Source organism: Genypterus blacodes, unplaced genomic scaffold, assembly GCF_046128005.1.
Source record: "Genypterus blacodes isolate CSIRO-AG114 ecotype Tasmania unplaced genomic scaffold, CSIRO-AGI_Gbla_v1 ptg000107l_1, whole genome shotgun sequence".
In the NCBI taxonomy this organism is placed as follows: domain Eukaryota; kingdom Metazoa; phylum Chordata; class Actinopteri; order Ophidiiformes; family Ophidiidae; genus Genypterus; species Genypterus blacodes.
In genome coordinates, this window is record NW_027466911.1 from 2,565,513 (window position 1) to 2,590,083 (window position 24,571).

A 24,571-nucleotide genomic window follows, 5' to 3' on the forward strand; every position below is an offset into this window, starting at 1 on the left:
TGAACTGGACTTGAGACATATATCCCCAGGTAGTAAGTGAGGCACAATGACTCATCACTGTACAGCGTTAGAGAGAACACATTATTTGAGATCACAGAACCAGAGAAAAAGACTTACCTACCATTACATTCTACATTCTGGAGTAACATGGCATCACGGCCATTGCTTTTTGATTAACAATCCATAATGTAGACAGTGAAATCACGAGGGTGTACTCTCTGAATATGTCCTAATACTACTGAGCACCATTATACGACAACAGCCTCCTACCAGAAACATTACATGCGCCAGTAAAGTACCACATGTGCAGAGGTCAAACTTTGAATGAGACGTCCACACAGGCAGAGCGCTCGGGTGATTTTATTACACAGAGGAATCTTTTAACGCCGACAGTAAAAACACATTCAGAAAGACTCTGGAGACCGAGTTTGAGGTCTAGACGGCAAACTCGACGGCACCTAAAGCAGACATTTAAACCTCTTTATGGTATCTACTGAAGCCTATCTATCTCTTTGTGTATCTGTTTATTCGTGTTTTTTATGTGGGAATAACAATTTAACTCTTACAAAACAACACCATCATGCATTTTTTTTCAGTTAAGAGCATCAGAGTTTGTTCCAGATACACTTACGCAGAGCTGATTTCACCATGATGGGGCGAGACTCGTCTGAATACTTGCTGTTTCCCGCCTTGCTCACGGACTTCACCCTAAACACATGGTCCCGTCCGGTCTGAAGGCCATGCACTGTAAACCTGAAGTGGAGAGAATCAAGTTTAATGATCACTTCATCAAATCCAGGCCATGCTTACAAATGTAATTAGAGACTATATTAGATGTAGAATAAATAAGTGATTGTAGAATAAATAAGTAGGCTGCTGAACAAATAAGTGATTGTAAAATAAATTAGTAGACTGCTGAATAAATAAATGATCGTAAAATAAACAAGTAGACTGCCAAATAACTAAGTAGACTGCTGAATAATTAGATGTCACCTGTTTTGGGTGATCGGCTTGTTGTTGACGGTCTTCCAGTCTTGTTTGCCGGCCTCATTGGAGTACAGGTAGTAACCCAGGATGTCATCTTTGTCTTCGGGCTCCTGCCATTGGAGCAACACTGAGGTGTTTGTGTCTCTGAAGGCCAGGATGGAGTGAGGTGGAGCCGGCAAAGCTGAATATAATAAAGGGGAGGGTTTCAGGGAAAATATCATTAGAAACATTCCTAAACAATGTAAGTGAACTAGTTTGAATGCAATTTCCAAGAAAATCTAAATAACAAAGTACAGAGACCAAAACACACAAGTCTTGCTATTCATAGATGCGGCATCTGTTCCCTTTAAATGGTCATAAATTGCGCTCATATGTCTCTTCTAATACACCAGTGAAGCCTGTACTTGTACCTTGTGTGTCTCCAAGTGAGATGGGCCGACTGGGCTCGGAGGGGTCGCTGACGCCATACTTGTTTATGGAGCGCACTCTGAAGCAGCACTCTTTGCCCTTGACCAGGTCAAACACCGGGAATCTGGGAGAGTTTACCGCCATGTCCATACTGGCCAGTTCCCAGCTGTCCTTCCCTGCCAGAGTCTGAGAGAGAGAGACGCCGTATTAGAGTGGCGAAGCTGTATTTTGTTCAACATTCAGTACCGTTACATACACAAAAGGGTCGTGTGTTAACACGACTCAACGTTCATTAAAAGCCTCATGACTCATTCCGCTTTTATAGTGTCAGCTGCTCTTTAGATAATTAATGTTTGTCTTAATTAATGTTTTTGGATGAAACCATTATGTGTTGAGACAAGGGCAAAGAGGAATACAGATTGCAGACTTTTATAATGAGCAGAGACAGAAATATAAACACAACCTGATTGAGATTCATAAACACATTGACCGAAATGCCAAATAGATAAAAGAGCCGGGCTCGCCTCAGAGATCCAGCTCATCATCTGTTCCCCGTCTTCGCCTATTAGTTGTTTTGGCTAATGACGCTCTGGGTTTGCTTTCCTAACCTTTTGTTCCGAGTTAACAGTATTTCCATTCCTTCCTCCCTGCTTGAAACGGAAACTTAACAATAGAATGTGGCATGTCAAAGAGATCAGCGATTATTAGGAGTGTGCTCATGGGTGAGAAGGATATTTGAATATTCTCTTCATTATCTGCAGGGCAAGTGAAGCAGCAGAGTGTAGTAATTTCACATGCCTTTGACAGATTTGACAGTTTTATTAGCCCAGTAACTTATAAAAGTCCAATAAAAATATTATTTCCTGTGGAAGCTTTCCACCTTATTCCTGATTATTGTAGCCAGAAGCAGTTGGTCGTCTGGGTTGATATTGGAAAGCCAAGGGGCTTCATTGTTGAAGAGATGGGTCAAAAACCTTTCTTATTTTGGCTTCATTCTCACCTTACATCTTCACTCGAAAACTCACCAAATGTCACTCGGAAAACAAATCCTCAAAATACTGCTGCATAACACAAACAAAAGCTGCTTCTGGTGAGTCTAAAACAACACAAAACTTACAAGAAATCGGCCTTTGTATATCGAAATAGCCTTGGAAGTTTGCAGGTGAGGACAAACCAAAACTGCCAAAGTAGAAGTGCACGGCACAGAGGAGCAACATCAAGGTCTGCTGGCTTTTAATGAGTCCACAAATTCTCAGCAAAACTGACGCCACAGCAGTAGAAGTGTGTGTTTTCCTCCCTCTGTCCCTTTTAATTAGCGCTGTGGTCAGGAGCCTGCTGTTCCTTTGGCCCACAATCCAGAGCTGGACTGCCCAAAACCCAACAAACTAATGTGGGAGCTGTCAGAAGAAGAACACGGATCCTTCTGCTCCGTGCATGTGGGTCTAAAACCGTTTACGCTGGCAGGTTTGTGCATTCTTAGAGGAGAAGAAAGCGAGGAAGTTTGTGCGTTTGTCTTTTTCTTGACACACAAAACAAACACCTGTGATGACATTTAGCTTGTGATTGTTTTCAGTTATAGCTCTTTTTCCAAACCTGTCCTCAGACCTGATGTCTCTATTAGGAGATGTGCCAGCTCCCCATCGACGTGCTCACTGTATTACTTTTACCCATTTTCCTAAGTGTGCCATAAATGCTACATTGACTTTGTGGTTGTTGGTTTCATTATAGCATTGTCTTTGTTTGGTAATGCACTCACAAACCAGGGGCCTATTCTGGCTACGTGGATTAATGAGACATAGCCTCGCATCCGTAAACTCAAATCTGCTCGGGAGAGGGCTAATTCAATGTAAACAGGATTAGATCACAGCTTGAAACGTACACAGTCTCAACTCCAGCCGCGGCCGCTGCCTTTGTAATGGACATCGGTGCAGTAATAATGAGAGCATCTCAAAGTTAGAGGTTATTGGAGATTGGGAGATGGTATATAGCATCCATTCCTCAGGATTTGGTAACAAACTCTAATATTTACCCATGTTTGCTTCCTGTTTGCTTTCAAGGTTTAATCTAAACACAGTGGTTCTCTGTGACTCTGTAACCTTTAATGCATAAACAAGGTAGTGCTTTCAAAACAGTGCTTTCTGTCCACAACTGCATCACCATTTGACAATAACAAAGTTTATAATGAACCTTTAGAAATGTGAATTGTTGAAAAACATAAACACGAAACCACCAGCATGTCGTTGAGTTAGATTAGGGACACAACCAAGGTCCCTACAATTATAGAAATACCAAATTGTGTGTGTGTGTGTGTGTGTGTGTGTGTGTGTGTGTGTGTGTGTGTGTTTGTGTGTGTGATTAAATACCAACCCTCTCGACATAGAAGGTCAGCGGCTCAATGCCTCTCGGTTCAGGCTCGGTCCAGCTCAGCACCACGAAGGTGTCGTGAACCTCGCAGGCGTGGACGCCGGTGGGAGGGAAGGGAACCCTGATGCGACCTGCAGAGTGAAGATGAAAGAAAGAGGGAGGAAGAGGAGGAGAAGTTGGAAACAGGGTCAGAGGAAATAATGATGCAACAGCTGATATTTATTTTCCTTTCCAGATGGTGAACAGAAAAGGAAAATCTGCTGTGGGAAATCTGATGCTCAGTGTGATGGATTTGGTTCAAGCGGACGCGGGGACGCGGGGACGCGGGGACGCCTCGGCTTCATTTGCACTCCACACAGTCGAGAGTGCTGGTCAACATGTTGGAGAGGCAAATGATTTGTGTCAGCACACAATAAATGATTGAATTTAGTCACAAGTCTTCAGCTATGATTAATATGTGCCTCTCTGCTTGCATGTCTGTCCCTCTGCCTTCCTGCCTCTCTCTCTCTCTTTCCTTGTCTGTCTCTCTGCCTGTCTGTCTCTCTGCCTGTCTGTCCGAGTGTCCCCCTCAGAAGTCAACAGAGCCATAGTGAGTTCAAAGAGGGCCTGAGTGAACCTGAGGTGGATCTCTTGATCAGCTACAGGGACAAGTACAAAATGACACACACACACTCTCTCTGTCTTAGTCATGTACTCTGCTGAACCTCCTTAAGCGTACAGATAAAGGAAGCATACATGCACTCCTCAAACACAATATCCCTCTCTTCTTTATCTCTCTTATCAGTCCTCTCGCAGCTGAGCACATCCAGACTCCTGCAGGCCATTTATGTGCATTTACCAGGGTTGTCACCAGGGAAATGTCATTCTTTTCTGCTCTAAATGGAACAAATGCTCATTGCCTCAGCCATACAATTACTGCAGCTAGCTCTTACATATAATATGAAGATGCATTAACGCACGAGCCCGGGGCAACCTAAAGGCGAGGAGCAAGCGGAGCGCAGGGAGAAGGGGGGGGGGGCGCGAAATTGAGCTGGGAAAAAAGGGCGTCCAAGCGGAGAAGGGATGGAATCATCTCACCTTCCAGTTCATCCTTTGTAATGGTGATTGTCCTCCCTCTGTCCACGTCCACCACTGAGAGAGAGAGAGAGAGAGAGAGAGGGTGGGTGAATCAGAGATATCCTGGTAATGAAGTTATATGAGGGTCCGTAATAACACTATTAGTGTTAATGTTGGAGGAGCAGTCATTGGTAAGCGAACCAGAGAGATAGAAAGAGAGACGGAGGGATGTAAAGAGGAGAGAAAGAGTTATGGAAGAATGGAGCACTGGCCAGAGGCAAGTCAACCTTCTGTCTGTCCTTCATCTGTGTTTAATGATCCACAGCATCTGACCAGATCCCATCTGTCCTCCCCGTTTTACACACACACCCACACTCACACACACACGCCGTGATTTATGTCACATCTCATTCTCCCTCTCTCCCTCCCTCCCCTCTGTCGTTTCTTACCCTCCACTGAGTAAAGCATTAAAAATAAAGCTTTGAACGTAATCTTTTAAGAAACAACGTGCTCCTGTCGTTGTCATTAAGATGCTGTAATGCCTGTAAAACCCTCTGGCTGTACAGAATGAGCTGCGACCACCTGCATCTGTTTATCCTGGCAGCGCTGCTCTGTTTGCAGACCCCCGGGGTGTTTGAGGTGGATCAACAGCACGGATGAATCACTGTGTGTGTGTGTGTGTGTGTGGCTATTTCAAGGGTGTGACCTGTTACCCATGGTCCTGGTGTGTTCCAGCGGGTCTGCAGTGAGGACAGGTTCGGTCGCCATGGAGGGACGTCCCACGCCAGCCTGGTTGACAGCACGCACCCTGAATTGGTATGCGGCCCCAACTTTCAGCCCAAAGACGGGGTAGTGACACATTCTCTGGCTCTGCTGGTTACAACGCACCCACTGATCCTGACCGAGCTCACATCTGACAGAGAGAGAGAGAGAGAGAGAGAGAGAGAGAGAGAGAGAGAAAATAAATCCATTCATGTGTTCTCCCAAAAGAAGATGGAAGACAATACAAGAAAGAAAGAAAGGAAGAAAGACAGAAAGAAAGAAAGAAAGAAAGAAAAAAAGAAAGAAAGAACACAAGCAGGACAAATGGAACAAATGGAAAGGAGGAAAAGTTGGGAGGAGGAGAAGAAGGATAAGAAAGGACGAAGGAAAGAAGGAGAGAGAGAGAGAGAGAGAGAGAGAGAGAGAGATGTATTAGTGTGGTTGCTTGTGTGTGTGTGTGTAACTACATATGGGCCTTATTGACTCATAATGATACAACTTGTGAGCGTTCCTGGTTATTGGTGGAAGGACAAAGTGCTGGATGCCTCCCTGTTCCCTAGCAACCTCTCCGCTCTCCTTCTCTCTCTCTCACTCTTTGTTTGGTGGCAGCAGAGAATGTCGACGCAGTAAAATCTGAGCTTGCACTTTGAATCTTACTTCTTTCATCTTCTTTCTTTTTTCTTTCTTCTTCTTCTTCCATCATCATCCCTTCCTCCTCTCCCCATTTTGTTGGTTCCTTCTTCCCCTCCATCCTCCTACACTTCATTTCTGTCTTCTTCACTTCCTTCCCTCCTCATCTCTTCACACCTTCCTCCCTGCCTTCCTCCTTTGCACTTCAATCTTCTTCTCCTCACTTTGTCCTCCATTATTCCCTTCTCTTCTTACTTTCTATTCTTCTCATTGTTTGTTCACGCATGCGTTCACAGCTTCTTCCTTCCTTTCTTCTTCTGTCCTCTGTGTTCTGCAGGGACTCTGAGTTACATTTACAGAATTGGTCATGTCTCCAATGTCATCTCTCTCTCACTCTCTGACGCACACACACACACGTAGAGGATCACTCTGATTGATCGGTGTCAGTGATAAGCGAGCACCTGTTCTCCTGCGGGAGCCTTTGACTCTGCTGTTAACATGGAGTTGAGGGCCGATAATTACCGTGTATATCATCCATCTCCAGTGAACTCTGCCAAATGCATATAACAAACTCCTGGCCGCTGCCGCCATCTTTATCCGCCTCTATCTAATTTCCTCACCAACGTGCACAACAGGATGTGCTTCAGTGGTGCTGCGAGCACGTTGCTATATACAGAAAACGAGTTGAATCTAAGCTATTCAATACTGTGCAGATTAAATGTGATTCTGCCGTAACAGATCTCCTCTCTGTGCCGACCGTTCCTGGCAGAGGAGAAGCAGATGCAGGCCAAGAAACTTTTCTCAATATTGCTTTAAGTTTGTCTTAGAGACTTTATAGAGTAAATGCCTGTTCACACACATGCATTTTAATCGATCGTCCATAACGAACAGCAGATGCGGCGTCTCATCCTGGAATTTAATTTAATATGAGGGTTTATTATTATTCTAAAAGATGTCTGCTGGGGTGGTTTGTACAGGTGGTTGTCATTTGGATGTGTAATCAGTTGGACAGCTGAAAGAGCTCATTCACAAATCAATAATTAATTAAAGAAATATCTAAGAAATGCACAAAAGCATTGATTAGTTCATGAATAAAGGTAAGTTCACACAGAAGAAGAAGAAGAAGAAGAAGACGGTATATCCAGAATGTCTTCGTCTCACCTTTCCACAAAATATCCCTGGACAGAAGACGATCCGTCTGCACTGGGCGGCTCCCAGGTGAGGAAGACGTAGTCCTTGTTGACGTCCAACACCCGGACAGCGAGGGGAGAGGCCGGCCCCCCCGCCACGGACGCCGAGGCATCTGGGGCACGCATGAGAAGGAAGAGGAGGGTTAAAGAGGAAGAGGAACCAATGAGTTCTATCTCCTTCTCAGAGACACATGCATACGCTGCCATAGCAACATGTAATATTGTAAAGATTATAAATACACGCAATTGGGTCCAAGGCAACGTGAAAGAGATCAACAAAGGAACAAAGATGCACCTGTGAGACACCAAGGTGACAAATGACCGAAGTGAGAGGAGGCATCGTGTTCTTCAGTCTGGAGATGAATTTGTATTTTCCACACCATGCACGTCTCTTTCCTGTTGTTATTCCCCCCCCCCCCCCCCCTTCTCTCATCTCCCCTGTACCTCTCATTTGTAATGCAAATACACCGGCTGAATGTAGCAGTGAACCCACGCGGGTGAATCCGGCTGATTCACTAATTAGCACCTCTGGCACAGCGAGGAAGCATTAGCAGGAAACATTATTTTGCATGAAAATGTGTGTTTATGTACATACGCACGCCAGGACTTGTATGTATTGTGGTGTGCGCACATCAAGCTCATGAATGATTCAGTGCATATTACTGCGAATGCGGCAATTTAGGTGCAACACATAAGCGAGAAAGCACCGATATAAGGAAACACACACACACACAGACTTGGCCAAGCCCCCTCGCAGGACTGCCCAGGCCCATTTGAAATGTTCGATGTGTCAAGTGGGAGTTGTTCTCTGGGTTATTTGCACGCTGCAAACGACGTACATGAGCAAACAGGAGATTGCGAGCAGTCTATAGTTTCACAGAACAATGTTAACAATGTTAACAAGCTTCCTACAGCAGGAACAGCGTCAGTGATGGAAGCGTTCAGTCATATGAGTCAGAGCAGTTTGGCTGACAGGAATTTGAAAGTTATGGATTCACGCTATACACGGTGACGTAGCGTGAAAAAATTAAATCGCAGATATTTTATATGCAAATATCTCAAGGTCACGACTGAGTGTGTTGCAGATTTCTGAAATGCTGAATAATGCATTTGGGATGGACTGGCAGGCTGGCAGGAGTTTCAGGTGTTATTTGATGCGACAGGTATCCACGTTGGGTCCTGTCATAGCTGCTAACAGCAGGACCACAACAGACTCTCCATGCAGGTACTGTATTTAAAACAGAAAACCAGGATTTTTTGCTCTGACTTTGGCCTTGGATCTGGATTCATACCAAGCTTTGGTAAGTCTTCCCTGGGCCACGCCGCACCGTTGCGCCAAGAGGAAGTAGGTGTAGAGAGATGGTTACCATGAATGTGTGCACTGTGATGTGAAATCAAATCAATCAAAGGTGTGATCGGATTCTGCAGTCCTGATTTAGAATGAAATTGTTGTTTTTTGGTCCTTATACCTTTAATGTAGACGAAGGCACTGTGTTCCTTGAACCCGTCTCTGGTCTTCAGACGCGCTGTGTAAAGACCCTCATGCTCCTTGTGTACAGCCTTCAAGGCGATCAGGGCCTTTTTGCTGGATGTCATAATATCCACTGTGCTTGATTGATGCAGCTGAATACCTGTAGAATGATAATAGCTCAAATTAAGCATCCAAATTGTCCAAAATCCATAAGTCAAGTCTGGTGTTCTCACCGTCCCTGAACCAGGTGACGTCCTGCTGGAGTGGCAGCAGATCTGGGGTGAAGGTGCACTGCAGGCTGAGGCCGTTGCCCTCCTTCACCCATGTTGGATGGAAGGTAGTCCCGAACTGGGCTTCTGGTTCCAAGGCTGGAAGCAAGTGAGGAGGAGAGAAGAGGAGGACGATGAGGCACAATGGGAACAAAAAAAGGAGAATTTACGTACTGGAAAGAACAAACAAGTAAAAAGAGACAAACAAGGCCAAGGCCAAGGCCAAACAAGATAAGAAGACAATTTCTAATATATTGGCCTAAGAGAAAAAAACAAATCCGACAAACCTAATATTCATCTAGTACATATTTCTGCTCTATTCATTATTTTACAGCAATTCCATTCATTTTGTCTCCTGTCCAAAGAAGCATTGAAGCCCAACAGAACCAGACCTTGGCCCAAACTTCACCCATTCATCTGATTTGTCTCTCAGGTGATACATATTTCTGATTTGTATGGTTGAGCATCAACTGTTCCCTGGGTCGTGCTCCATCCTTAACAAACAAGTTTTTCCAAATAGGTTGTTAACATTTCAAGTTTATTACCTTTGGCAGTAGAAAACAAACCAAACACAATGTGAAGAGACGGGAGAGAAAGAGTGTTCACTATTCACCCTGCTTCAGAAAAGACAGCAGAACTTTTTTGACTTTTAAGTGGAAACACATGCAGGCAGCAGCATCTTTACTGACTCCAGGTGGCAATAAATGAGAGCTCAGTCCACCATCATCTCCTCTTGTAAACCTGGCCAGATTTGCTGTGTTGTCTCTGTAACACTGAATACATTACTGTTCCGGTGACATGAATCTCTCATTATTTCCTGCATGCCAGAATTAACTAGCGTCTCTCTCGCCTCTGTTCTCTCACTGTGGTGGCAGGGAACGAACATGAACAAAGCCAAGCGAGGGGTCTTAATTAAGGGAGAAAAAGAGAGAGACCATCTCGTATGCAGACTAAAACAACTGTAATGGAAAACGTCCAACCAAGGAAGCAAAGAGATAAAGGACAGCCAGGAGGAGAGACACTCTGGAGGAGGGAGTGTGTGTGTGGGATTGGGGGGGACAGAAAAGCAAGCGAGGACGACAGGAAAGCTGAAGATGTGACAATTTTCTGAATGTGCTCCATCTCTGACAAGTTATTCCTTCAGCTACCATCTTCTCAGTTGTCAGGGCGCTGAAGCAACGCGGTGCCTTGTCAAATCTCTGTTCTGAGCGGCGACTGAGTGTGAGCGAATGTGACGTGTCTCATATAATGATCTTGTTCTCCTCAGCAGACCAGGCAATCACAGGGAATGCACGGCGCTTTATTAAAACGCCCCCCCTTAGATCTTTGTTTTGCATCAGTCAAACACTCCACTCGCGCTTCCCTCAGCGCCGCGATGATTATGATAAATTCACCACGGTTGCATCTTTATTCAGTGAGTAATTTGTGTTGGAAAATTCGACCTGCACCATACAAGATAATCAAGCACGGGCGACATAAAACTGGCAGCACGAGATTCCTCAGCCAATTTTCTCTGCACGCTCGCCCTGATGGCATTACATGCTGATAATGCTTCATTCCAAATGATTGCCACTTAATTTCTGCATGTGTGTGTGTCTGTGAGGGGTGTGTGTGTGTGTGTATGTGTGTGTGTGTGTGTGTGTGTGTGTGTGTGTGGGGGGGGGGGTTTCACAGCACCTCTGCAGAAGCAAAGTAGGAGTAAAAGTGTGATTCAGCCTCTCCATTCATCACAAATGTTAATCCATCAAACTGAAGAAGGGAATAGAAATGTCACTTCTGAGTAAGAGGTGACCACAGGTATAATTATTTCTCACATGTGTGTAAAGTTGTCTTCTCTTTATAAGTAAATTCTAAAATTGACATAGAACGTAAATGTCTCTTTGGTCAATCTGCAAGAACTATAATTTCCATCTTTTAAAGCTTTAAAGTCTTACAAAACATCTTGCGTAAATCTGGAGGAGTCCAACAAAGAATCTATCTAATGTAGTCATGTTGTGTTCATTTGTGTAGCCAACATACGACGTCTCAAAAGGCTTTATGGACGGCACCGTTGGGTTAGAGATTCAAGTCGGCATCAGCACTTCAGGCCCAGTTCAAGCAGTACATTTAGTTTAACCAAATTATCTAAACCACTGAATTGGTAAATGAAAGGTTAATTGCACACAAGTACAGGAAATATGCTCAATGGATGATTGATCTTTAGAATTGACAGTTTGACTTTGACTTTGACATTCGCCTTTGTCTATTGTAGAGAAACATCTGGAGTAATAACGTTCCAAATTTCAGCGACAAAGCCTCTGAGTATAATATCACCACTTACATAAATCAAGGAGACCCAGTTAAAAGTGTCCATTTTGGATATTTTGCTGCATAATCTGGTACGTGAGCATCCAGAGAGATGTTGTGTGTTGGGAGCAAAGATTGCCCCTGAACACTGGAACACTGGCTGCGCTGCTCCCACTGTACACAGCTGTGGATATGTAGCTTTATCAGATGCAGTGTGTACTGTCCTATGGCTGTGCGATGCTCACACACAGTGGAGACTAATCGAGGCCAAAGAGTGCCACAGCCAATATGTGAGGCTTCACAGCTCGCAGCAAAACGGAATAAATCTCCTGCAGTTCCAGGGGATGAAATATACATGACTGTCTCTTCTTCTCAAATGCAAGCAAGTCTCTCAATCCCTACTGCAACTTTTCCCAGAGATAGTCTTATTTATACCCAACATGGACACACAACCGCCCACCCACCCACTCACTCACACAGACACATGACAAACACAGCCGCTCCCTTTCAAATCAAGCAAATCTCGCTTCATGAGGTGCACTGTGAACCGTGTTGTGTCACAGCCTTCAAAGCCACTCAGCTATCCGTGCGTCGCTGGTGGAGGGAAGCACTTCAAAGGGTGGCAGAGAAAATGAAAGAGGACATTTTTCATTAGGCGCTGCTATGAAACTTACCGGGGGTCTGTGAACACTCTGAACCAGCGGACGCTCCTTGATATGCTGGATCGCAGAGTATTGGAGCGGGAAAGATTGGGGAAGGGGACGGAGGGAGGGACGTGGGGGAGGAAGAGGATGGGGGGGGGCGGGGGGGGGGGGGGGGGATACAGAGAAGGAGAGAGATTGTGATAATGAGAGGAGAAAAGATGGAAAGCAATGCCACACTTACGCTAGTCACATCTAACATTCACTTTTGCATATCTTATCTTTGAAATATAGATGGCGAGGACAAGCTCTGAAACGTCTCATTAGGGTCCCTCACATCTGCTACAGTTATCGCATCTCACTGTCAATGGAGGTTGGGCCGTTTATAAAAGGTACAACAGGCAGAGAGAGAGAGGAAGAGTGGAGCTCAGTGGCCTCTGCAGGGTTCAGAGCCTAAGTCACGACTGTGCCAGTGTCTCCTGATTCATTATGCATGCGAGAGCGCGGCAATGACTGCACACGTTTGGATCATCTTCATCTTGTTTTTACCCCCCCCCCCCCCCCCTCACCCAAATATTACATTTCTTCAGAAAATAGTTAAACCAGGAAGGAAGAAAAGACTGTAGTTAAATATTGATATTAGATAAGAAATCAATTTTATGGAGACCTGGAAATGGAATTTGAATGTATCCTAAAGGAGAGCAGTCGCCATTCCACTGACTTTACGATCATCTAGACTTGATTCTGTAACTCGTCTTCACTGCTCTGCAATGTTCAGTTCTTTTTGTACATTTTACATACTTTTTCATATAGTCTGACCTATTTCTTTGCTCATATATTTTCTTATTAGGTGTTTCTCCTTTTTTTTCAACGTCTTTTGCATGATTGATTTGTTGTGTTTGCTCTCATGCAGCACTTTGTAAATGTACACAACTACAACAATCATAAAAATAACAATAACATTACTATTATTTATATTATCTATAATGAATATCGAGAATGCAATAAAGCCACTAGGAGGCAGTGCTGTCACTACATAAACGTTGTGCGTGGATGATTGGACCTCAGATTATGCAGAGAATTTACGGTTGCGCATCCGTTCTTTTACTGCTTATCATGGTTCAGGTCACAACAGGCACCAGGCTGAGCGTAGCGGCCCAGATGCCCGTCGCTCTCACCATGCCCTCCAGCCCTTCCAGCGGGAACCCAAGGTGTTCCGAGGCCAGATTGGACACATAAACTCTACAGCATGCCCTGCGGTCTCCGTGCCCAGGCAGGCGTCCAGGAAACTAAACCTGAACCACCTCAAGCAGCCTCTTTCACTGCAAACGATGATTGTTTCTATTCTGATGTCCCTTGTGAGTGTATTTATACACAATATACACAATATACAACTCACAGTTCACCACTAGTGTTGCAAAGGTGGTGGCTTCACCCAGGGGACTTTTAGCTACAACTTTATATTCGCCAGCGTCTTCAGGAAAGCACCTAGGGAGGATATACAATGTTATTAACCTGTGGAAGATGAACACAAACAAGTGAATCTTACTAATCAAAGTAAGAGCAGAGTGAGAAGAATATGGTGTGTTCAGGGTCAGATTGAGTTGTTTTGCTATTGAAAGTGCCTTTTTCACGGAAGGATAAAAGTTACTTTTTTGAATCTTTGATAACAACTTTTATCTAGTGACCGACCTTCTGATCTCCAAAGAGTTAAGACCAAATTTCTGCTGAAGACTGTAATTCCATGGTTGGTCAGACATTCTCAGTGGGGCACCGTCCTTGTACCTGAGGCAGAAATAAAAAAAACAGATGTGAGTGAGTTCAGTAATGGAATATCAAAGTATAACTGAGTGACGGGTTGCTTTCAGGTTTTCCGGACTCTTTTCAACTCAATACTTATGCAGATCTTCCACTCATCGATAATTGGCTATAACAGTGAAAAGGGTCCTTTGATCAGAGGCTGTCATGTGCTGCCTATTGTCGAGGGCGGCCTATTGGATCTTTTCAGGTAAGATTGATGCCATCTGGGAGGGTTAAACCTATGAGCCACATGTTATCTTCGTGTCAACTGAGGTTCATGAATACTGAACGCTCACACACTCTTCGTCACCGAGGCCCTGAGCAAGGTCTAGTTTGGCACGTTGCCCGGATGGAGCCAAGAAACTTCATGTGAATACAGCAGGTCATATTCAAGTCATGGCTCAGAAATGTAGATCTCAGTTCTCTTTTTCTCGTGACTTCTTGACATTCAATTTATACCCAACCACTGCTGTGTTCAGGTGAACGGCTTAACCTACTTCTTTACCTTTCAAACATCCATACCTCTAATGATCTCATGACAAATTCAAAGGTCATTACATTATAGATGAGTCATGACTTAAGGATGAAACGTTGAAGCTAAATATTGCATTATACACAAGTTCAACTCCCTGAAGCTGGATGATTTTTCTGTCCCAAAGCACTGCAACCACATGAGACATTACATTATCCTCTTGAGACCCTGCGTCCTCATATGTGGACATTACATTTTTCCTTCCTTACATCTTATACATCATTACTCTTAAGTTAAACCTGTTGGCGTCATGTCTGGACATTTCGTGCTGTCCCCTAGTGAAAATACCAATTTGGGTTGCTAAAAACCAAAGTACGGATCAAACAGTGAGGAGAAATTCAAAACGGAAGTTCTCACCATGTGACCTTTGGTGGTGGACAACCTTGGACAGTGCAGGAGAGTTTGACAGTCATGCCCTCCCACACAGTGTGCGCCCTCAGAGGGATTGGAAAGTCTGGGGCCTTGCGGCTCAAAAGCTCCAGGTACTTCAGGTGGTCTGCAGCTTTCCTCTGTGCCTAAAATGGGTTATGTAGATGAGATGGAAAAACTAGGTGCAGATGAAAGCCCACCGCTTACAAAATGAATTGCAAATACGGCAATGAGAGGGAGGTCATGCAACACGGTGACATCGCTGTGTAAAATTTGCATGTGTAAGTATACGCAGTGAAAAACCGCGTCCAGCCAAAAATGAAATACTTTGTCGAGGTAAAATTAGTCAAAATCCTGTCCACATCCCCAGAATTGCTTGCAGAATAAAAAGATTTTAATGCTTTTAATCATTTTGGCACCAACGTGTGGATTTGTTATTTTCAATTACAACGGCCACTTCGTTTTCAGTGGAGGGCTTTTATTCACCAAGCTAATTCAGAATCATTTACCTCAAATAAATAAATAAATATCTGAAACATTTAGCAACTTCATGAAGCACTGGCAAGGATTTATTCATGTTGGCCAAAAGCAGTGAAGCAAATGAGGTGATTCAATACTAAGTGACAGAAATGAGCACAATTTTCCTCTTAACATAAGGAAATCTTGTGATCTTCCTGAATATTCCAGGACTCTAATAATGTTTACCTTCATTCTGATGGACTTTTGGTCATACCGGGTTCGCAACAGTTGCTGGTTCCGGATCACATCTATCTCCACCTTCTCAGCCTCGTTCCCAAACATGGTCCACTTGTCTCTGTGGTGCTCGTCTTCAGCAGCCATCGTCAGCATCTCCCTGGTGGAGCACAACAGGAGCGGAACATTTCAAGGTTTACGGACCCCATTCAATTCATACAGCTCTATATTTTTCACTGTGGGTGCGATTAAAGTTATATGTGAGAACAGTTAAGTGGCAAATAACACATAAAGTGGCAAGAAAAAGTTGGGGAAACCTTTGGAATTTCTTCTCGGCAAATGACCTATGAACGTCTGAGAGTAAAGTTCGAACTTTGTGGAAATACTGGATGCTGTGCCTGGGAGAAAAAAGGCATTGCATGCGAGCACAAAAACATGGTGAACTCTGCATCTTGCTTTGGGGCTGTTTTCCTGCCTGGTCTGATTCCCAATCACTGAAGGAAAAATAACTCAAAACTGTATTAAGACATTTTTACAGAGGAATGTCAGGGTAGCTGCCCTTCATCTGGAGCTCAATACAAGCCTGCTGATGTGTTTTAGAATGACCAGCGCAGAGTCCTGAGTCCAGAACTGCGGGATGACCAGAAAAACACATTTTTGTGAAATCCCAGAAATATGAATGCACCGTGGCAGTTTCGTATGCGATACCAAGGCTGGGTGAGGGAGGAATATAAAAGCAGAGCAAGTAAACAGTAATATAATATTGATTTTGGAGGACACCGAAATAGCTTTACAAGTGTTTTGATTATTTTCAGCTGCAGAAAAAGGCTTCAGACGAGACTGAAAACAAATATTTTACTTCATAGAAAAACTTTGATTAGGCTGTCAAGACAACTCAGGAGTTCTATCAGCAGAGGTGACAGGAGCAGAGACACTCCTGTACAACAGCAGTTAGTCTTCAAGAAAACAAAGAGCAATTTTACATCCATTTTTGTTATTTTAACTTTTCTTTCTGTCTGGGTGCATTTCAAGGTAGAAGCTACTCTGGAGATATTTCACACTTTGTCTTCAAAACGCCAATTGAGGACGTCGACAGTATGCACGCTCATTTCAGGCCACTGGCATTGTTACAACTGTTCAAAAGCTTTTAGGAGTTTGGTCTCATGCCACCGGAATATCAAACGTGCACACAATGGCGTTTGACCCTCCAGGAATCCTTCAGGTGTAGACAGTTTGAGGCTTTGAAATTGGTTGCTATGGAGATGGTTAGTGGCGGTATTATTCACTAACTGCATTCTAATATAAGGTATAAGCGAGGCGGCAAAGTACCTGTGTGCAGCATGTACTTCAATAAGCGTGAACGCTTCCATATGGATGTTCTTGTGTTCGCATAAAAACAGCAGATCATTCCTACACATGGAACCCATGGGGAAAGTGGCTCATAAAAAATACACTCTAACACATCCATGCATCAAAATGTACTAACAGCTTACACATCTCAAGGACAACAGAGACGTTGAAAAGAAAAGTGGCAGTGCGTTTGAGACTCCACGCCTCTCTTGCAATATAACATAAGTTAGAGAAACGGGCCACTGAAGAAAGAAAGACCCTAAGAAGAGGAGAGAAACAGAGACATATGGTGCACACGTCCAGGCAGTGAAACAACACCAAGTCCACAATGTCTGATCATTCTGAAGCTGAGGCTGTCATGCCCAGCTGCCAGGTAACACCACCAGACGTTAATCACTATGTTTACCACACATACACACATGGAATTAATATGGTTTCTCTTTTAGTGAACATGATATGTTGCCTAGTTGAAGTATCAGTAAATGTGTGCAGTGGTTTCTGACACCTAAATAAATCCATTTGTGTTTCTATCTGTGATTTCAATCACATTATAATAAACACGCGAGACAATCAATGTAATAGCTTCACTGCAGTACAATCAGAGTATTAACATGTATGTAAATGGCCTGTCTCCTCTAAAATTATGTTTAAGTACAAATAAAATGCTTTGATGAATCCCAATGAACACGCCAATGAAGCTAATCAGGGAATCTGGGAGAACAAATTATAATTGAATAAATGTCATTTGCAGACTGTAGGTATTTGAGCTGAGTATCCTTTGTACCTCAAAAGGTACACATGTGGTCTCATAACAGCTGGAGATGTGGCTGGAAAAGGTGCAGTCCGTCTATAATGAACTCTGCAGTCAGAGATTGAAGCCTTTTGTGTTGCCAAATGTCTTAAAATGTAGAAATGTAGATTCATGCAAACACACACAAACACAAACATGAGCCATCATGAATTTTTGCATGCTTTTTAAAATGCAGATTTGTAAAAGCAGATTCTTCCTCCTTCATCACTGTGGGGGTGTGTATCCTGAACCACCTTTTGATTGACAGTCCCCAAAGCTTAATTATGTGAACATTTACTTCACAGTCACACAGAGAAGCACAAATGTAAATATGCACAAACACTTTTCACCGAGCGTTGACGGTCGCTCGAGCATGGATGGCTCAACAAACACTTGGGATAATTCTATGAAATTAAATGAATAATATGAATGAATACATTCAAATTGCACATTTACAATGTTTTTCACATTCTCTCCCACAGGTTTGCTTTGGCTCGTCTGTTGCAGACAAACTAAACTCTAGAAACACATCAAGTCAGTAGAAATGAAATGGCTGAAAATGTTGCACTGATTGGAATAGCCGATGGTGGAAGAATAACAAAATAAAAAAGTTAACTTTTTATATTCATCCATTCATATCCACACAAATCAATAGAAACATCATATCACAAAATGTCATGTCCCTCCATCCTGCCAGAAATAGAGTGGCAATCCCAAAGAGCTTTCTCCTTCATCCTTCCGCCCTTCCTCTTTTATCCTGGAAGGAGTCAATCATTCTCAGCGTTGCAAGATTTCCAGCCTCCATCCCAAAATATCCTTCCTGACCAAATCAATCTCGGCACTTCAAAGGAAGATAAGACTTGTGCTTCTGCAGAGAAATTACCCGTTGGACGGAGGCGAGCTTGTTAATTTCCACAGGAAGGCGGATTTAACAGGTGGAAACATCTGAAGGTGAGACAAGACTGATGAATTAGAGCCAAGCATGCGAGTGGCTGAGGAAAGGCACTCAATGATGAGAGGGGGTGGGGGTGCGGGTGCGGGAGTTGGAGAGGGCACCTAATGAGATGCCAAGTTGGCAGGGCCACATTGATGCAGCTGAGGCTCATTACTGTCAGATGTGTTTTGTCTTTCAAGAGGGTGACATTTCACCCTCCATGACATCCACCGTCTCCCTCTGCAAACCAATCCTCTAATATTACTCATCTTCTCCTTCAATACTCATTCTGGACTCTGTCGCCCTTTTTACGGCTGGCGTCCAGCTCGCTTTCACCACGTGAAGAACAGAATAAATGTTTTTTTTTTAGCACTGATGGAGAGATCTGCATACACCAGCAATGTCAAATCCCTTTTGACACCACAAGGGTGGAATGAAGCTGTAGATAGACAGGAAAGCGGCTTCCACTAAGCTTCCACTAAGTGTGAAAATGCTATTAAATCTCAGAACAGATAGCATGTGACCCTGACAGGGCAAGGTGCTCCAAGAGGAGGGATTTGGGAAAAGCAAATCATGTCAAAAGATGTCTCAGACTGCAAGCCTGGCTGGTCACGGTAACCTAACCCTCCATTTTAGGGGAATTATTTAACAGCTGAGCATTAATCCCCCTCCTGACAACATGATCATAAGACACTGTAAGGAAGAGATGTTCCATATATTCCATCAACAAAATCCTCTCACATTCTGAGACACTAATAGGTTAAAGAGTTTCTCCACTGGCAGGAAACTAAATCCACTCAACTTGGCTTTTTCCTGTGCATAGCTCATTACTAAGACAATCTGTTACAATCTGTTACGTTCTGAATTGCAATTAATGCAATTTTGTCATACAGATGTCCACATTCCTCTCTGCATTTAGACTGTCTTTTTAAAAGCCCCTCCCAAAAAGCCTTGCTGGATTCCGATTGGCAGGATGCATCAAGCCTGAGCTGGTAACACCTGCGGCCCCGCTCACTTCCTGCTCCACGTGATGGCAAGAGAGGACACTATGAGCGAGGTTGACAAATCCCGTCTGTTATGTGAAGGCACAGATGGCATGACAAGGACGTCAGTAATTGAAGCTTGCAGGCCTGTAACAGCTGATGTCCTTGATACAAGTGTCATACATTATTTTCAGACAGAATCAGTGGAAACAGCTAGATGGTTAGAAAGCTAGCACTGTTCCTAGCTAGTGTTAGCACGAGCGCTGTGCCGCGTCTGACCACATGAGTTACAAGTAAAGATGTTGTGGAATAAAGAATTAAACCAGAACTGAGGCTTTCTGGGTAGTTTAGACTCTATGGATTTCTCTTACTGGATGCATTTCTGTCAGTGTCAAGTTCAGCATCCCATTTCAAAGCATAAAACATGTCTGCTTTAATGTTTGTGAATAGTCCTGACTGGCCTCAGAGCTTTAATCCGATCCGACGCTCCTCAGCTCTTTTCTCTTCCCCATCAATACAAACAAACAAGCTTATTCAGTATGATTTAATTCAGTCTGACTTACTGGTTGCAGGACGTCCCCAAGATAGAAAGTGACACCACGAGTCCCCAGCTGGCCTCTTTGGAACATTTGAGAGCAAAGAAGGAAAACTGATTTCTGTTGTTTGTGGGCACAAAAGGCCGAGGCAGAGACACAGTTCTCGTGCTGCGATAGCTGGCAGGGCAAAGCGCCAGCGAAACTTGACCCGTTCTGCTTTCTCAAATCAAGAGGAGATAAAGAATCCTACTGAGTTTTATGCCAAGCACAGCTCATCTAGGAAGGAAAGACCTCTGCAGAGAAGTGGAGCCTTTAGCATGAATACAAGAAGCCACAAAACGACTGCAATAACCACGGACGACTTATCCAGAGGACAAAACCAAACGCTGAAAGGAAATGTGGCCCGTTGTGACTGAGAGCTGCAGGTGGCAGAGATTTGCATTTCCCGATGTCGGGTGACATTTTTTTGTAGCTGGGATCGTTGGCCATTACCCAGCATGCAACTTTAGCCTGGTTTAAATTATTTTTGACATTTAGATTGCAGCAGTCACACACACTTGATGTACAATGAAAGATTGTCATTGAAATGCTGTTCTGGATAAAAACAAATCCACTTTCCCTTTCATGTTAATAAAAACATTGATTCCCTTATGCTGTCAATTGCTGCAGCATCACTGAGTACACTGAGTGAACACAGGATATTTTTGGAAAAGTCAAGGCATACAGTACATGTGTGTGTTTGAGCAGGCGTGTCGGCACGCCAACTCAAATGTGTTACATGTTGACGTAAACATGCCAGAAATGTACACGGTGAGTAAAGTAAAATAGCACCAATGTGTTTGTTTTTACCACATTTGACATGAGGGAAAATGTTCATCATAAAGCTCCACATGCCCCCTTTAACATCCCATCCTAACATCTTATGACTCACCATGTGGGGTTGGGAGGGAAATCCAGGATCTCTTTGACAGACATCACGTCGCCGGGGATGATGGGATAGAAGTCAGCGTAGGAGGCGTCCTCGTCGCTGTTACATTAGCGCGACATTAGGGAAGAAAAACAGGCGTGATTAATGGAAGATATCACACACATGATTGAATAACAAAGGTGAAATGTTGAGAAATAAATATTTTCCCCCGCACCATTATCCACAGTGGTGCACCGTTCGGTTAATGGAGGGCCTGATTGTTCATATCAGCACTTCCTATTAAACAAGTTTGTCACGGATTACGGTATATTATCCAATCTGACGTTCATCAGGCCTCGATTCTCCTCATCCTCTAGAAAGCAGCGGTGGCTTTCCTCTTCTCTGTCTGAGAAGCAAAAGGGGGCCATTCATCAGCGCTCACAAACATAATATGCACAGCGTTTCATTTATTCAAGCACTCCGGGGATTTAGCAGAAAACTGGCAACTCTTATCTTATCTCCAAACAGAAAGCTGCTATCTGTCGCCTCTGTCTCCTGTGAAGAATGAGCGGGGTCAACAATGAAAGACTAAAACCAAACAGAACGGCACAAGAGGCAAAGACACGCGAATCCATGACAGACGAGCTCCCTTAGAAATATTGTGTGTATTATGTCGGCACTGCACTAACACTGTCACAGTGTGTGTGTGTGTTCAGGGTAAGCTGCACGCTAAACCATGTGGAGGCTCAGAGTGTGGATTTCTCCCTACTCTGTTATCACACACACACACACACACACACACACACACACAGTTTCCCTCATATCTTGTAGTGGAAAGTGCAGATTCTGCCTTTTCCTCATAAAAACAAATCCACCCGAGCCAAAGATCAACATATTAGTTACAGCCAAAGCATCATTTTCCTTGTCGTCTCCCATGTGGGGGTGCTGCCCTCATGCTGCTGGCCAATCGCTGCAGCAGATGAACTGTTCTCCCTCAAGTGCCAGATATCTGATGACCATCATCAGCTGCTTCGACTCTGTCAGCGGTTCCTCTTTTCCACGAACACACGCAGGCTATTGTCTGTCGGGAGGTTACATAATCAAGAGGAACCAGGGCCACGGATGAACACCAACTGATGGAGAAGATACGAGTGATTGTCGTGTAACAATGGTTTGTTATGTGTAACAGCTTTTGGATTTCACCCAACAGGTGAATCAGTTTAGATTAGAATGATAGATGATAGATTTGTAATCGTTCGTGTTCATTTTGAGCAGTTGGGAGTCTTGAAGTGAAGATGGAGCTGTTTGTGTGCATGAGATGACTTAATGAGGTATGAAGGCCCTGGGGACTTGCTTCGAAATCAGAATCAGGCTGATAAATTGGGAAATCAAATACATGATCTTGATGAAGGGCACATAAACACAGACACATAGACACACCACACACACACAGGGACAACATGTGTAAGCCAATACTGAAGCATGAGCTCTCCATTTAAAGCAGAGCCAGTAAACTGAGCTGACCTTTCCTTTGTGTGTCCCTGTAAACAACAGCAGAGGGGCCTGTGTTGTTAGGGACAAGGTCATCTGAGACAATGAAGCTGAGAGGATAGAGAATGATGTTTGTTCTCCTTTTAGCCACAAAGGTCTTCACAGCATTTAACACTGCGACTACAACCACAACCAGGCGATACGTCCAAGACTGAAGTCTATATTTACACCTCTGCACGAGTCTGAGGTAACCATGTTAAAGGATAAATGCAAAACTAGAATGGAAAACCTAAAGTCAGCATGTTCACCCGGGTGAGCATTACATAACCGCAAGCTACCGTTACACCTAATGTGTAGCCTCTGGCACAGCTTTTAAAAAGCCTTCTTACAAATAATGCAAATTCACACAACTTCTCCTTTTCTTTGGTTTGTCAACAGGTAGATTTCCCCCTTTCACCGCGTTCAGAGAACAACTTCTGCTTTTGCCGTCTTATTTTTCTCTTCTCCTTTGTTTAGCTTCCCTTTGAGCGCACGCTGCGAGGCCCAGGCCGTTGAATAATGTAGCGCCGAGCCTGCGGCTGGGCAGTACCTCTCAAGTACAGCCCTCAGATGTACACGCATGGGAACACACATACTCACAGGGACGCATATGAACAGGAACACACACACGCGTGCACGCACCCAAGTAAACAAACAGGGAAGAAAAAAGTATTGCTGAAGGAAGTAGTGCTGCGTACAGGGGGACAGAGGCAGCATATTGATATGGTTGCATAAAACACACTTCCTTAAAATATTAACTTGCTTCAACTCATAGGGGGGAAATGAAAAGAGAAAAAGAAGTTGAAAAAAGGAGTAGCTGGTAAACATCAAGCACGAAGATTAAACCTACATGATGTGGAAGAAACCTTTCATTAGTTTCATTAGGCTTTGTTGCTGAAACGCACCCAGGGGCTGCGTGACTCAATCTAACACGGATACACAGATATACTCCCTTTGTGGGTGTCCAATACTCACACAGCACCTGCTCCCCTCCTCCCTCACATAGGGAGACATGACCTCTAAGTTCAGCCCAGCTAAGCTTGATGGAATAATTGCTTATTTTCATCATCCCTGAGGAAAGAAATGGGTCCAATTCCCTTTCTTCAGAAATGTAGATCACAGACCCACAGGTTAGCTTAATTTAATAATGGGTGCAGCACGGGGCCGGAGAAAATGAAGGTAAATTTGACTTGAGCCTACCCGGGTGACGTCTGGCTGATCCCTATTACAGCTCAAATGAATCCTTAGTGTGCCTGTTATTGCTTCAAAGGACTGTAGGTGGCATTGTTGGTGACCAGCTGTTCCAGAGTATCAGCTGCACAGATAATAGTGCTGCATTAAGGCGGTATGGGAAATTAGCAAATACCAGCAACGTCGAATTTACAAGATGAAAACTCAGGATTCATGATGCAACATGAGTTTACCAGTTGTGACCTGTAACACAACCCTTTCACCTTGTTGGGCTTTGATAAAATAGTGTTTGTTCCAATAAATAGTAAACATCTTAAAGAAACAAAGCTGTATTCTGATCTGCTGCACCTCAGTGTTTATATTTGCCTTGTTGAGGTTGTTTTTTCCGAGAAGCACTTGAACACACCAAAGTAGTATGAACCACTTCACCATTGACTCTAATCCCTGAGTCATTGGGGCCGCAGCCATTCAGCATTCTATACAGCAAATATTTGTTTTACAAAATGCTTCTCGGACTTACATAAATCATAAATCATGGAGCTGAGACAAAAGCTAGGACGTTTTTATTACAAAGGTGCAGAGCAAGAACAATAGTTTTGGAAGTTCTGAAAGGCACCTAGTAAACATATGCGTCCACTCATAAGTAATGAGTGGGCGCTACAGTGCACACGTAACCTGGACTGAGTAGTTTGACATCTACCCTTTCTACAACTACAGACTCTTAATATAATTGTAGTAGTGGTGGACTCACTTCATATAAAGTCCAAGGAGGAAGAGGGAAAGGTTGATTAATGGAGCTGCCAACTAAGTAAAATCTGCTGAATGAGCACTTTAATTTAAGGTGTGTGTGTGTGTGGGAGTAAATCCCTCAAACTAGCAATTGAACTGATTT

The 24,571-nt window shown here is 43.8% G+C and overlaps 1 protein-coding gene across 1 annotated transcript in view; it reads right to left on the reverse strand.

Annotated features, from left to right (window-relative positions):
* Nucleotides 1-24,571, reverse strand: part of myom3 (myomesin 3) — a 43,046-nt gene that overhangs the window by 14,210 nt on the left and 4,265 nt on the right. Inside the window, exons 3-17 of the mRNA XM_076160804.1 lie at nt 20,983-21,078; nt 15,471-15,618; nt 14,754-14,911; nt 13,757-13,849; nt 13,464-13,552; nt 12,098-12,142; nt 9,102-9,236; nt 8,867-9,028; nt 7,369-7,510; nt 5,529-5,728; nt 4,837-4,890; nt 3,763-3,890; nt 1,398-1,581; nt 994-1,168; nt 632-753 (exon numbers count right to left, since the gene is read on the reverse strand). Of these exons, the coding sequence (XP_076016919.1) occupies nt 632-753; nt 994-1,168; nt 1,398-1,581; nt 3,763-3,890; nt 4,837-4,890; nt 5,529-5,728; nt 7,369-7,510; nt 8,867-9,028; nt 9,102-9,236; nt 12,098-12,142; nt 13,464-13,552; nt 13,757-13,849; nt 14,754-14,911; nt 15,471-15,618; nt 20,983-21,078 (1,931 nt within the window). The remainder of the gene's footprint in view (nt 1-631; nt 754-993; nt 1,169-1,397; nt 1,582-3,762; nt 3,891-4,836; nt 4,891-5,528; nt 5,729-7,368; nt 7,511-8,866; nt 9,029-9,101; nt 9,237-12,097; nt 12,143-13,463; nt 13,553-13,756; nt 13,850-14,753; nt 14,912-15,470; nt 15,619-20,982; nt 21,079-24,571) is intronic.